This window comes from Chlamydotis macqueenii, chromosome 3 (assembly GCF_036417535.1).
Source record: "Chlamydotis macqueenii isolate bChlMac1 chromosome 3, bChlMac1.mat, whole genome shotgun sequence".
In the NCBI taxonomy this organism is placed as follows: Eukaryota; Metazoa; Chordata; class Aves; order Otidiformes; family Otididae; genus Chlamydotis; species Chlamydotis macqueenii.
Window position 1 is genome coordinate 81,470,280 of NC_141558.1, and position 16,010 is coordinate 81,486,289.

At 34.0% G+C, this 16,010-nt stretch overlaps 1 protein-coding gene across 2 annotated transcripts in view; it reads right to left on the reverse strand.

Moving 5' to 3' along the window:
- Positions 1-16,010, reverse strand: part of LRPPRC (leucine rich pentatricopeptide repeat containing) — a 92,514-nt gene that overhangs the window by 41,095 nt on the left and 35,409 nt on the right. For both annotated transcript variants that reach the window (XM_086745255.1, XM_086745254.1), the window contains exons 17-25: positions 15,888-15,994; positions 15,598-15,675; positions 15,196-15,249; positions 14,373-14,486; positions 13,035-13,165; positions 11,527-11,612; positions 9,699-9,903; positions 1,829-1,953; positions 1,084-1,190 (exon numbers count right to left, since the gene is read on the reverse strand). In XM_086745255.1, the coding sequence (XP_086601381.1) occupies positions 1,084-1,190; positions 1,829-1,953; positions 9,699-9,903; positions 11,527-11,612; positions 13,035-13,165; positions 14,373-14,486; positions 15,196-15,249; positions 15,598-15,675; positions 15,888-15,994 (1,007 nt within the window). The remainder of the gene's footprint in view (positions 1-1,083; positions 1,191-1,828; positions 1,954-9,698; positions 9,904-11,526; positions 11,613-13,034; positions 13,166-14,372; positions 14,487-15,195; positions 15,250-15,597; positions 15,676-15,887; positions 15,995-16,010) is intronic.

Consider the following 16,010-nt stretch of genomic DNA (forward strand, 5'->3'; position numbering starts at 1 on the left):
GAACGTAACTCCTCAGTGCCGCCTTCTATAAGATACTGATATTTCAATTATTCTGTATTATAAGACTTTGACCTCCAAAAAAACCCTCTCAGAACAAAAATATCAATATTTCAACACTGCGCATCGCAATTTCCACACATCCCGCAGCAGGTCAGTATTGTTCCACCATAGGCAGACAAGCAGATCTTCAGTTAAGATTTTTTAAATGCAACAATTCTATTGGATAGTTCAAGTACGAATAACTGGTATTTCAAATATTCTAGGGGGAATTAGGAAAAAAGCATACTTTGCCTTAGGAAGAAAAACCTCCCAAAAATTAGGTTACAGAGTTGTGTACGTACATTACACAAAAACGATGAGGATACAGTATTACTTTTCCTGTAAGATGCCTCCTCCCATACATTAACTGGAAAACTTATGCAGCATTTTTAAAACACAACTGTGTTAGGAAGAAAAATAATCACAATCTGGGCAGACTCTGCAGCTGCCCCTTTGACTTATCAATTTCAGTAAGCAGAATTTCAATCAAGTCTAGATAAAATATACTAATCCTAAATAGACCAAGTTTGTCACCTACCACTTCCTATAAGCTGCTTACTATCCTGAAAAAGAGAGAGAGAGAGAAGAAATGCTAAATTAAATGCCAAACAGTAGCAGACAGCGCTTGTTTGGCTGATTAACTTGTAGACAAGCATTACAAATAAATCTGAGCATGGTCTGCAGCAAATTAAATTCCAGTGCTTTTAAGAACAAAGAATTCCTTCGGAAAGAGGATTAGCAACTTTACACCCAGGAATGCCAGTTTAATTTAATTGTTCCACAATCCGATATTTAATATGCAAATATCATTTTGATATATAACAGTGAATTTGCAAAAGTAAGGAAACAATTTCAATATACAAGACTGACTCTCTTCTGAACTGTAATTACACAAAATAAAGCTGGTCGAGGCTTTTTTATTATTAGGATTGAATTCTATTAACATGAATCAGAACAAGTCTAATTAAAGGTTAAAATCTTTAAATGTTTCTAATTAAGAGTCTAAATAGCTGCACCATTAGAATACTATAGTTAAAATCCCACCTCAATGACCTTCCTGGCCTCTTTGTATTTTCCTGTTTGCAAGAAGGCGAAGAAGAGATCATAAAGAGCCATCATGTCACCATATTCTCTGCTTATAAAATCTGAAACTAAAGAGAGAATAAAACTCATGAAGTTACTAAATATATTGAAGCATTTTAATATATATGTCAGGTATTCTTAATACTAATATTTTCCAAACATCACAAAACTCCAAGTATAAGCTATAGAGAAATAAATTTAAAAACATACAGAATGATTACAATATATTACACAATTCGTTGTAGCTCTGCGGTTGAGCATATTTAATTTTTTTTTTTTCTGTTTATCTGCACTACATTTGGAACTACATTCAACAAAATAGACTATATATTGGCATTCTCTACTTGTAGAAAGTGAAGACACAGGATTTCTTAAATGCAGAATTATCTGAATAACAGATATGTTCTTCTAATACTGTGTTGTGTTACTATTGTTTATGAACAGTAATATACGTAGAACAAGTATTAACAAAAATCTTTGAAAGCTTGATGCTGTATTATCCAAATATTAGGATTCTTCTACATTTAAAATCAATATCAATTTTCAATCTGAGGAATGTAGGCACCATTTAAGAGCTTTGAAGTTACACATATAAACACAAGCAATTTTTCTTGTTTTGGTTGAAAGAAATTATACACAAATCAGAAGAAAAGCCTCCAGAAAACATTCCATGTAACCAGACATCATTTTACAACATACAACTAACCCTTTTGCAGAAGATCAGCATCTCCTTTTTCTATCAGTCTACAGCAGATGTTATGAAGCTGAAGAATTTTACCATACTTCTTATAACAGTTGATTAAAGCTTCCAGAGCTGCAGGCATGTCATCCCTTGTGGAATGAAACAAAACAAGAATAAAAACAATCAAATATTCCAAGCAAGAGCACTGCATGCTGAACTCACTTTAGTCTTGAAAATTTCCAGGAAAATTCATTCAGGAGTCTATAATCTGAGAATGTTTTCTTTCCCCCCCCATATGCTGCAGTTATTTTTAAATAACAGGTAAAGCTTTCCTACAAATATCATGTATGCTTGACAGTTGCAGAAATGAAAATAAAAAGAACTACAGATTTATGCTTAAACCTCTTGGCTGTATAGTTTTTTTATTGCATGACCACTGTTCACTACAAGTTAACCAAAGGTGTGAATACTCTTCATCATTGGATGCACTTCATTTTTGAAGTAAAATTTTTAACTTCTACTATGTACTACTGTGACAAAACCCCAATTCCACAGAAATTTCAGTTTGTATTTAAGAATTCTATTCCTCTTGTTAATAAGTAGTATTGTGCACATTATATTACTTCCAAATGTCTCTGTTTAGACATTTTCAATTTTTAAGCTCTTTAAAATTTTTCCACAGCATTTTTACTTCAGAGCTACAAAGTTAAATAACTTAACAACAGCTCTTTAGATTGCTTTATATTTGTGTTACACCTTCACAGACTAGCTATAAATCATCTCTTGATTTCTATTTCTTTACAATTGCAGAGCTAGTGTTTTTCCTTTCTATATAAAAGTCAGAATCCAATGTGTATTTTCTGAAATTAAAATATGATTTTTGCAAATAATTAAACAATATATTTAGGTATCGAAATGTATTTTATGCTGGCCTATCCATGTCACATAGAGCTATGGCACTGGTGTATATCCATGGTACTAGTAAATTAGTGTCTAAGATGCTGACTTCCTTAAATGGACTTGTTCAGGAGCCTCTGAGCAGTAAGCACCAGTAACAAGTACAATATTTCCATTGTTCTCATCTCAGTCCCTTGCTGACCTTTTCCTTGTGCAGACAGCATTAACACCTCCAGAAGCACATATAGCTAAAATGCAAAAATTAAAAGCCATGAAAACAATCAGATCTGGAACTTGAAATAACAAGGAATATAAATTAACATTCTACACTGTACAACTGAAAGAAATAAATAATCTGCTGCAGACCTTTTTCAAAGGATTACAACTCTATCTAAAAAGACAACCCAAAGCCGACAGAGGACAACCACTGAAACACTGGTAAAACGATAGGTGACATTATTCTTTAAAGGGGAAGGTTTAAAATGAAATTGAAAAAAAACAAGATGACACACACAAAACGTAGTAAGAAGCCAAACTGTCAGTAAGACTACATTTTAGATTTCAAAAGGCTTATCAAACAGAGGGTGGTGGAAGTAGGCAAGGGGAAAAAAAAAAAAAAAAACACCTAACCAAAAAACTCCACTTAGCAGCACAGTTGAAGGCCATAATAAAGCTGACTTAAAATAATGATTCTGCATCCCTGAAGAAACTTTATAATTGGTCAACTGAACCTTAACAAATTAAGATATTACTGTTCAAACAAGCCAAATTTAGATGTCCTCTCATATTCCATTTCTTGTGAAGCACAAATTTTGCTTTTTCAGATAATGATCTACAATACAATATACTACCTTTCATCTAGACTAATATTTAAAAAAATTTAAGAGTAAAACACAGAAGAACAATTAATTTTGTTCAGTAATACTGGCATTCTGCAAACGAACCTAAGATGATGGATTTCTACCTTATCCCCCTTACTGAGCCCTGTTTACAGTGCATCTTCTGGCACCCCATGGAGTCATTTGAATTTTTGTCATTTGGGGTGAAGACTAAATTACAGGTTAATTTCAAAACTGCAAGTAGATGTTGCAGGCTAGATTACTGTCATAAAAGAGAAATACTATGGTAGTTACCATAGACAGATATAAAGCTTTATATAATCAGTATTTTTCTCCTGCTCCAGATGCAAGTTGAGTTAACATCTAAAAAAACCAGTTTTACAGAAACTATTCAATTTCTAAAGGAGGCACAACAACATTTATACATTCAAATTAAAGTTTTCAGTGATAAATCTAGCTTTTCAGATTGATGCTCAAACAGACAGAGTATTGTCTTGGCTGTATTCCTAAAGGATTAAAGTGACTGTTTTTAGGTCAAAACTATCAACAAATGAATGAATAATTGGAATGTCACTCAAACAGGAATATTAAGAGTTTTCTTGTCTCTAAATGTATACTTCTGAAGGCATCAATACTGTATATGCAGAGAAAAATGTCAGCAAAGAACTGAGATCACAAAAAAGGAACTATTGTACTTGTTACTTGTACTTACACTGCTCAAAGGCACCTCAATAAGTCTGCATTTAAGGAGGCCAGTATCTTACACCCTAATTTACCAAAAATTTGGCTTCAAATTTCAGGTATAGCCAACATTTTATTGTGTTTCTTGTTATGACTCACTAACTTAAAAAAAGAATTCTGCAGAAGATTTCCCACATTTTAAGAAAATGCTATTTAGACATACAGATTTTACGCTAACAAACAGCCATACACTTGAAAATATTTTGCAGTCTTTCTGTATCACCTTCTGTATGTCAAACACCCTTTTATCTTCTCAAAGGATACTTATAACTACTAGATTAAAACCTTAGTCCAAAATTGCTATTTAATTAATATCGATCAAGTGAAAAAAGAAATAAAGCCCATATACTCATGGCCATGCTGGAAAAATCTGCTTTCCAGTGTCAGTCTGGACAAAACAGCATTTAAAATATGAACACAGATGATTCATGCTTCATTTTGAGCTGGCCAGATACTACAGCTTTAAGTCAAATAAATATTATCTGTTCAGGGCTAATACCTGTTCCACTTAAAGATTAGGTGTACTTTTCCCTCTCATTGAAGCTTGTTCTTTTAAAAAAGAAGATATACTATTATTTTTGAATGACAGAAGGAGCCTCAGTCATCACTGTATTATGCTCGGCCCTTATGTAATCCTAGAAGAGTCCTACTTTGGCATTGTTTTTCAACTAAGTTGATGCTAGGGTTAAGATATAATAAGTTTTTCTGATTCGTTTGGTTTCTGTTTAAGATGCTTATAGAGTCCAAGACACTACGGGCACAATCTTCCAAAATATCCGCGTGGGCAATTTTACTCACACAAAGCTATTTGAAGAGACAAAATTACTTAGATGTCTGAGCGTCTGCAGAACACGCTCTGTAGCAGGATCGGCTGTAACGTTCCTGGATATAACATCCCCCTTCAATTTCAGCAAGCCACTCCCCTCGTGCTTCAAGAATGTAGCACTAAATCTAACCCTTTTACTTGTAATAAACAACTTTCCCAACCAGAGAGTCTGCCTGATAAAAATAAGACTCCAAATATTGATTTTAATTGGAATGAAGTGCTGCAACATTATGCATAAAGCTTTAGTGAAGTGGCAATTTACCTAAGGGGTTTACTGATTGAAAAGCTCTCAAACCTGAAATCACTAGAGAGGTAGAAAGAAAAAAGGGACTCTCTGGGGTGGGGGTGGAGGGTAGATTGGTAAAACAAATCCCTCTCTACAAATCTGAAGCAGATGTTAGCGTAGAGGGAAGTAAATTCAGCAAGGTACAATCAGCTTTACAAAAATTATTCAGTTAAAAGAGAACAGGCTCTTGAAAGAGCTAAATGTTTTTCTGTTCATTTGCTATACTAAGGAATCTTCAAGGAGACTGGTGTTGCAATTACAACTAATCCTCCCCAAAAAATTAACTGTGTTGAAGGCTTTGTAATTTCCCTAGGTACAATTTAGCTGTCACTTACTTTAAAATTTACTCAAACATGCGTTCGGAACAGCACTAACTTCACATGTCAAGTGCTTTCCAGCCAATTGAGTCTAAACTGGAAGTCGGTGTTAAACAACTGAATGATTAGACAAGATAGCTCATTTCCCTGCTCTTTTGTTCAGAATAAAATGCCACATTTACATTATCAGACTCAACAGGATTTTCTGACAGAGGGAGAAAAAACCTTAGTGAACACTGTCCGTACCAAGCACATGAAGCCTGTCATTTACCAATCATCCTTCAAAAAGCAATAGCCATGAATGTAACTTAATTACGACCCAATGATCCTTGACGAAAAATCATCTTATCACTGTCCTGTCCCCATAGGGCAAATGAGACACTTTTGTCCTTTGGCACTGATGATGCTAAATTTCTAATTGCAATAATAGAGTAAGAGAGCCAAACATCCGTAATTTCATTGCAACATGTAAAGAGTTTTAATAAAAATATTTAAAATAAAGCCATTAAAAATTAGGAAAAACTCTCCCTACTATAGATATTTTTCCCTACTAAAAATATCACCTAATTTTAAAATATGCCTTTTAAAAAAAGTAAATTTAAAAGTCTATTAACTTGTATGTGCTACAGAATCACCTCCAACAAAATCACACATTAATTTAACTCTGAAAACAACAGAAGAAAAATTGTCAAGGCACAGGAGTCACACTGTATCTGCTACATAAAAAACTAAACAAAATGGGTTTATATAAAACCAGTCATGAACCAGCACACAATGCTTTACTGAACAATACTGTATTAAAATACAGTAACCATTTTTTAAGAAATACAATCCAGCTATAGCCTTTTGATCATTTAAAATGCAGATATTGACTGACTTAAAACTACAAAATATTTTGTTCATACAGTCTGTAATAGAACCTTCTCATAGTTTACCTGCAAATTTTCTTCCCTGTGCTTAAGAGCACTTCTGATACAGTTAATTAGTAGATTTCAAACCTGAAGATTTTTGTTTTGTTTCTTTTCTCAGAGATGATATATTCAAGGACAGCAGAAACAAACTTAGGTTAATGAAAATATAGGAACAACATCATGTTCTTAAGATGCATATTCCTATTTTTGGTTGTATAAAAGCTGGCTTGCACAGCTTTCTTGGAAGAAGGAAAAAAAAAATCATCAGTAGTTACTGTATCTGTTAATTTATTATCCTGTTAATAGGTACTACCAAAGTATCAGATAGCAGAGGAGCAGGTTAGCTTCACAAACCTCTTCAGTTTTGTGAAATGGCTCATGTTCAAATACGACAGTGGGTAGAGAAGGTAAAAGCCAAAACTACAATCCTTAAAGTTGTAAGCAACTTTATATGGCATAGGTCATACAACCTTTCCAATTAATATGATTTGGAAGAACCAGTTCAAAAGTAAGACATGTTTAAGAAAAAGTACAAGTTCTTCACATTCTTGCAGCTTTTAGAGGCTAAGATTTTTGTCATACTGTACAAGGCAGGTCTATTCCACATGTGGACTGTCCCAATTTTTAATGTGATTTCACCATCTTGAGAAACTGTTCAGAGCCATAAATAAAAACCATACAATTAAAAGTAGGGAGCGGTTCCCCTTAAATTTACTCAGGGTAAAAAAAAAAAAAGCCAAACAAGATAATATGAGTTCTCTCTCTAGTTACTTCATTAAGTATTTATCAAAATATTAAAGGCAAAATGTCCATTCTATTACAATATTAGATTTTGTTAGCTTTTCTGAATATACTGTTCATCATCAACATCTTTTTTTCTTTTCCATGCTCTGCTGCAAATTGTCACTTGCAACATGCACTAGGACTTAACAATAATTTCAGAATATTCAGGACTGGGTATGGAGAAAAGGGGTAGATGAAAACATTTTACATCTACAGTTGCTGATATCTTCAAAAAGAGATCACAGATTACTTTACAAGCAATTAAAAAGTTTTAAATAAATTAAGAATACAAAACACTAGCACAACCACTGTTGTGGAACATGAAAAAACATCCCAGAGCTAATTTCAGAGGCATACCGACCACCTGCAGCTAAATGACAGCATTTCAGCATGATACTTGAGCTGTAGGACAGCAAATAGTAAGTACTATTGTTGCAAGAAATGACTAACACTTATTTCAGTCACTCATAACTTTCAAAAACTCTTATCTGCAGAACAAAAAAAAAACCCAGAAAATCAAGATAAGTGAAATTCAGTTCTTCCTCTCAAGCAAATTATCCAGAAAAAGCTTCCCCATTCTGTTCTAACTCTGGAGAGGAAGCAATCTCTCTGCCCATAAGATGGCAAAAAAACCATAGGAAATGAGCTTACTTTGTATTATGCTTATATATATGCAATGTATTAAGAGTTATATGGGTGAGTACCAATGACTTGGAGCCATACAGTTCCACAGTATGGAATTACGTTCTCCTTTAAAAATCTAGTCTCAACAAAAGCCCCTTTATTAAAAAAACTTTTTAGAAAGTTTTACCAGACATTTATAATCCAAAAGAATGTGGAATCAAACTAAAATAACACTATTTACCGTCCCCCTTTCCATCCACACTTGATCACACTTTATTTACATCATCATGTACTACTTCTGAAGTGAAAAGAACCTAAGTAGCACCACATACAGCTTGCATGTCAACGTGCATAAAGCAATTATGTAAAATGCAGCTGCTCTTACTGCACACCGCAAAGCAGATCAGATATTTTTTCCAACACATTAGTTACATATGAGTGCAGTTAAATTACTTTCATAAACATCTGCCTTGTCTTGTGACACAACCAAGGTAGTACAGTACTGCTGACTGAAAAGATGTACACTATATTCTTAACTGTTGACCACTACACTAAAATACTATTTTTAGAAGAGAATGTACATGCATCTACCAAGCGTTACATCTTTTTGACAAGATCCTTGAGTATAGAAAATGTTATACAGACGTTGCATACCCAGAATACTTAAGAACTAAAAAACTCTACAAGTTAACACAAACGTTAATATGCATCTCTGAGGTTGACTTACACAATAATATAAAAATTCACTTATTTCGTAGGTATTACATTTAAGTCAAAACTATTTCATATACATGAACCAAACTGCAAGAAAATGATCAATCACTGCCAAGAGATTAAACTCCTGCAACTACATAAATGACATAAGAAAACAAACAAAAAGGATTGTGCATAGGCAAAGGATGTGAAAAGGGACTCTTGGCTCAATTTTAGTATGAAAATGTTATATAAGTCATAAACAAACTCAAATATTCTACATCTCATAATGAAAAGTTATGCAAAAAACCATGACACACAGAATTACAGATACTTCCTGCCAGAATGAAAGCATGAGCTTCCTTTTCTCTATTAAATAGTATTAAAAGTATATATGGAAAAAAATCTCAATAGACAAACAAGACATTACTTTCTTTGAAGTTTCGATTCAGGAACATAGCAATCTATTGGCAGTTACACCAAATTATTTGAATTATGTGAATTAAAAATGTTTCACCATTCAACAACTGCCCGTCAAACTCACCTGAGATGTATGGGATGGCACAGCAAAACAACGCTGTTTTTATGGGAAAACACATACTACTTAACCGTAAAAGCTGAGAACATACCTATCATGCTCTGAACAGCTATCTTGTCAAACATACTTCAGAAGCAACTAATTCATAAGCATATTCCACTATAAAGCCACTTCATCTCTGATGTGTCTATAAAACACAGCTGTTGTTCCCAGAGACCATGACATGATGTATAACTGATGAAAACAAACTTATTTAAGAAAATGTATTCGTTCATTACTATTCCTAGCTCACATAAGTATTATATGTGCGTGCATGTGTGCATGTTTACGTGCATGAGTACTTTCAACCATGAATGCGCAGCTGCGTATAGCATACACAGGTCAGGTAACACAAATAAATATATCATAACTTGTTTCATCTGAAGCCCAAACAGCTTACTTTTCAAGGTGAACTGTAATCAGAGGGGAATGAAGGACAGCAGTTTCTGCCAACCCCAGGTTCACAATGGTCTCATGTAATCGATTCACTGTTTCAACGTCACCTCGCATGGCAGCGGCATTAAGAATGCGGAAAAAAGATGCAACTGTTCGGTCTGAGATAGGAACATCCTTCTCTTTCATCTCCGTTAGAATGTTAATAGCATCTACAATGAAACAACACAAAAGACCCTTAGGTAATTTCATGTAGGGAAAACAAACTGCTATTAAAACAGCATTTCAAACCCAGCAGGAATGTAAATTCTGGCATATAATGCCGATTTCAAGTTAATTACTACTTGCATTTCTAAACGAGACTACAATTATAAATCCACAAAAGCATGGTTTTATCATTTTGCTGCAACTTCGACTACAAATTATAGATAGGAACTGCGTGCCCACTCTGCACCACGTAACCCTGTATAGTCTGCCCTATAGCTGCAAGATTCTACTAAATGGATGCTTTTATCATTCAGTGCTAACATCTGCTAAATCACTCCATTGTTTCTTCAGCAGATGGCTTGTCACGAGGCCAGATAATAAAGATATGTTTACACTGTATATACAGCCAGACTAATGGTCTGATACCGATAGGGCCTGTTTGCTGTGTCGATACTAATTAGCCACGGAGAGCCAATGAAAGCTTTCTAACAGACTGCATGTTAAAACATTAGGTTCATTAAGCTTCATTAGTAAGGCAGAAACAAACATTTTGGTATATGGAATAAGTGCATTTTTATAATGTTCTTAATTATTGCGTAGACAGAATGTTTTGACCACTTTACATTTGGCTACATTTGTGAATTGTTTTATTTTCTGAGGGACATTTGTGCTCTTAAAAGCAAGCTAATCTTTTCAAACTGCCTTAATGTAGAGGTGGTCATGATCTGATTTATTATGATTTGGAAAACATCAGCTTTGTTTATTATTTTTCTAACAGTAAGCTTAACAAGAGGTCAAGACAAACTTCAAAGAAAGATCTTAAAAGAAAACAAAATTTGCTTTTTAATTTTACTATATAGAATTTTATATAAAACTATAACATTTTGTGTGTAGGCTTGGACCACTCTTATGGTTGTTATTTCTACAAAGTCACAGACCTCAAAATTCAGAATCACCTTTTAAAGTTCATGACAGTCTAGAGTTTTTTTAAAGATCAACCAAATCATGTAAATTACTGAATTGTATTAGACTAAATTACAGAAATTCAAGTGCTAACATTTTAATGCAAATATCTAGAAATACAAAATAGGCAGTTTGCAGAACACTCATTAAAAGCCAAAATTTCCAGGCAGTTTGACAGATTGACTCTAAAATTCAGTAACAAACACAAAAAAGAATACTAACAGAAAAATATATACCTTATAAAAAGTTAAATTATTTTTTGCAGTACTTGGCTGTTATGAGAAGGTTATGTTTATAGGTTTTATGTTCAGCCTTCAGACCTTCTTAAGCAAAAACAAAGCCATTAGTCTAGGCACGTATGCAATTTGTGCCATAAGTCATGATCTTCAAACTCAATCCAAACAGCAATGCTAATAAAAACTAGCTGCAGAAATGCAAAAAGCACTGAGCTGTGCAAATGTAAATGACAAGCTTGCCAATCCATTAAAACTAATGGCCTGCACTGTCCAAGCATCTCTGGTTGAATTCACATGCAAATTTGTATGCAAAATGTTCAAGCACTTTTCAGGACATGATATACCATTAATATCAACTCACATTTTTATTCTTGAGGCAAGATACCTTTATTATATAGCAGAAACACACAATGAAAGCAAAAGGATTACCTTCTACTCTACCATGCTTTCCTAAAACTTCTACCAGTGCTACGTACTTTCCGGTGTCAAGAGCAACAGGTGAATTCTTAGGGAAGCTAGAAATTAAAACATTAAGGACGGTTATCAATAGGAGTTCATATTTTACGGATTAGGCTTAAAGATTTATTTTTTAAATAACATAACAAACCAACAGCTTCCAGAGATAAAAGTTATAGTAAGTATTAAAGGAAAAATCTGTGAAGAGTTTAAAAGATGCACCGTTAAGATGTGATTTAAACATATTATCCACATACGTTCCCACCCCAAAACCCAAAAGTTGTATTTTAAAGAGTCAAATAGTTTAATTAATTATTTGGTAGTTACTGCATAAAACAGGATATTTCCCAGAAGCATGGGAAGAAAACTCAGTCCACATGGCTGGGGTTTATATATTCTTTTTGATAAAGAATATGAAACTATGTGCCTATAGTAACTTGTTAAAAGCTACTATTTTGAAGTTTCTGCTAGGTATTTGTTTTCTTTTTTTTTCTGGAAGTTTTAAAATTCATTCCTTCTCTGTTGTTTCTTTTCGTAACAATTCAAAGATTCACTTCTTAGCAATACTATGATACACTTGAGGCAGATCAGTAAAAATATGCTCTTGCAGTGAAGCTCCACTAGAAGACTCAATTTTACTTCATGCAAGCTCACTATGGGGATTGTGTGAGAGTGGTAGTAAAGCCAAAACCAATACACTACTGTTATTTGCAGAGTGGCAAATTTCTTGACATTCATAGCTCAATCATTTCACATAATTTCAAAGACTAGCAAGGTGTAATGAGCACCTGCCTGCTAACCTACTGTAAAACCAAAGCATATACTTCGTGAGTGCATATGAGAGAGAGAAAAAACCTGAAAGTAACACATAACTTATTCTACATTCACTGTAGCATTAGGCCGAAAGGAGGCTTTCAAGGGAAAAAGGGAAGGGGCAAATACAAAAATGATCTGTAAGAATTTGCTCCAGGCTAAGTCATGCATAGCTTTTTTTAACTTGGAGCTAATTTTCACAGCCAAGATACAAATCTCTGAAAATAAAAATTTGAAGTAGAATGCTTGTCACTCAGACACTGCTATTCTAAAGACAATATAGGTGCAGCATATTCTGAACACATTCTAGGTCCTTTCTAACACATAACACAGGTACTTTTTTTTTTTCTCTTGAATTAAGTCAAAGTTCAATTTAGACACTATATATATTTAAAATAAAAACAAAACAGATCCTACATAGCAATTTGCCTTAAAAAAGAAAAAAAAATTACTGACCATACAAAGTAGCTGCTTCTGATGTACAATTATACAAAGCAATTTTTTTTTGTTTCAAAAAACCACACCCTTGGCTGTTTTAAATGCACATACATCGGTGGGGAAAACTAATTAAAAATGGATGAGGGGGTTAATACTCAACCTACTTAATTCAACAAGGTCTACGTATCAACATAAATCTCTGTGACATGTTTCAGTGCCGGTGTACTTACACTTTTTCTTTCAGGTTCATTGCCTCTTCTACATTATCATGTCGACAGCACAAATTTATTAAGGCTGCATAGCCACCGACAACCATGTCCGGTTCGTATTTGGCTTTCACTTCAAGGGCTTTTTGCATATTCTAAAAAAAGGAACAAAGCAAAGATGTGAACTAGAGGAAAAGTCAATATGACATTATGATTCTTACACGTTCGGTGTGCAGTTACATGACTGCTTTAGTGCCTTTAGTAGTATACAATCACATTTGAAAACATGGTGTAATGCTTTAGCAAATTTTAAGAGTGGAAGTTATTTTGCAGAAATTAATATTTATCTAAACATATTTTAGATTAACTTCAGAGTAAATTTCTAAATAAGTTTTCTTGCTTTAGGTTCATACTTCTAGCATGTTTTAATGTAAGGCTTTTTTTAAAAGTCCAGGCAGACACCATAAACATGACTGACCCAAATTCTAAAATAGTTCTTATTTATCTGGAATTCATAACAATTTTGACCTAGTACACTGCCAAACATATAACAAAACTACTTTCTAAAGAATAGAAAACTACTTAATGATCCCATACAAAGCTTATTTTTTTATACATTCCTATTCATACATTTGACCACTTTGAACTTACAATGGTGTTTGCTTCAAGACTTATTTCATATGCAAAATCGTAGAGACAGACAGCTGAGAATCACTCTTTCTAAATTGTATTCTTAGCAACAGAGAATATTGTGCTATCATCTGCACAACAGTTGCTGTTCCTATATATACAGCTTTATACACAGGATCATACTGAACAAGAAACTGAATAAAAGTGTGGTGATACCCCACAAATTACAGACACACACTAAATGAATGTAAACTACAGCTGGACGCCTGCCGAATGAAGGCAAGAGACCCTTTATCTCAGAAGAGCTTTCCTCCTGCAGGAAAATGGAATTTCAATCCCTGCATTAACAACCTAGTAATATTTGAATTGCAAATGACTAGTGCATGTATCAGTTGCTTGACAATCTAGATATAAGAGACCGGAGCCATGGCTTGAAAGGACATTTGGCATGTATGATAAACCTATCACAGCTGTTACTATCATTCACTTTGCAGATTATTGTAAACAAACTTCAGCAACCCCAAAACATGCCATTCAAGGTGTTGCTGAAATTAGTTAACCTTTTGATTTAATTGCTTTTTGCACTTATGTTTGATTTATAAGCATCAAACCATGAAACCTCAAGCACTGCACTTGTCTTTGCTTAACTATGTCTTTCCATAACACAGTCATTTATGTCCCTTTAAAAATATAGCTATGTGTTTCCAATTATCTCCGCATTGCTTAAGATACCTCTTCTTCACAAAGAGCATGTATGAGTTGTTTCAAGACATCTGTAATAGGCTGGTTTTCAGCTTTTCGCTTTTCTAGTTTCTTCTCCAAAGCAGACACGTCAGCTTTAGCACTCTAAATGGAGGTAAGAGAAAGAATGTCAATTGCAAAAACACACTTCCCCAAACAACTTGTCGGATCACTTTAATAAAAGACAGACAAAATAATCCTCTTTCATACTATAAGAAATTTTTTAATCATTTAAGGTGCTTTTATCTGTTTAAATAATACAGACTAATTGAAGATTTGAGTCAGAATTCAGTAAAAAAGTGTTAAGTAGTATATCTACAAAGGTCAACGTGACTATTTCTCTTGTACTCAGTTCTTTGTGTTCAGGGAAGGAGGGAATAGAAGCCTGTTTCTTTTTCCATGTCCACTCTGCTCAGATCAGAGATGTAAAGACTTGACACTCCACCATTAGAAGTAGTATGGATTTATATGGTTCCTGCCACTCAAGTGCATCACTGTAATTTACAAGCATGAATTAAGCCTCACACCACCACTGTTAACTAACTAGAACTTTCAAAAAAATATTTGCCAGACAGGGAAACTGAGGCATGAAACCTCAAGCCAACTCCAAGGTCAAGTATCAGGTCTATGTGAAAATCTGGCTAGCCTTTACTCCTACTCTGGAAAAGTAACCTCTGAACTCTAAATGGCAGATTTAAATAACGTTAATATACTTTCATGATCTGAAAGCTAATGATTACACTTCATCTAAAACCCATATCCAAACATTATTATTACAGTAAGAACAAGTCTAGCTATCTGTGAATTTACTTACTTCTGGAATGTTGTCTGCAGACAGTGATCTCTTATGAGACAGTAACCTTGCATCCTAAAATGTAGTAAGACAAAAATATCACTAATCCCCCACAAAAAGTTTAACCTTTAACTAAGCATATCGTGCTAAAAATGTTCAAGTTAGTTATATAAATGCAATATTTTAAAAGTTGTATTCTGCAGCATTATTACATTGACTTGAAAAAACACCTACTAAATGTATCCCTCAAAAAACTTTAACATATTAAACAAAGACATCTTCAACAATGAAAAATCATAGAAAGGTTAAAAGGCTGACATATAATCACTGCATAAATATATTTATTTCGCACAGGAGAGTATTTTCACACAGTACAGATACTCTATTTTTTAGCTTCAAAGTAATTGCTATAGAACCACAGACCTTCATTAATTCAGGAACTTGAGAGGAGTCCAGTAGTCTGCAAATGCCGCTGCAGTGGGTTGTAGGGATAACTATATTCTGTACCGAGAGGTGGGGAAAAAATTATATGAGTTTTGAAACACAACCAAACTGAAATTTGTCTAACAGAAATTATCTCAGACGTAATTCAAGTCTCCAGCTCTTGCATGTCATTGAGAAGTGGTCTGGTTGTACTTAAAAGCAGCAATTTCAAATCTAATAGATACGTGTCAGGCAGGACAGGCATTATGTAGCAAAAAATGAAATGGTACCATCTTCTTCAGCTGATGGAAGTATTGTCTCAAACGCTCCTCCTTGGCCTGTACCTCTGAGTCACTCATGCTGTCAATCAAGTGATAAAGAAAATAGCCAACAGCTTCTGTGGAAAAAAACAA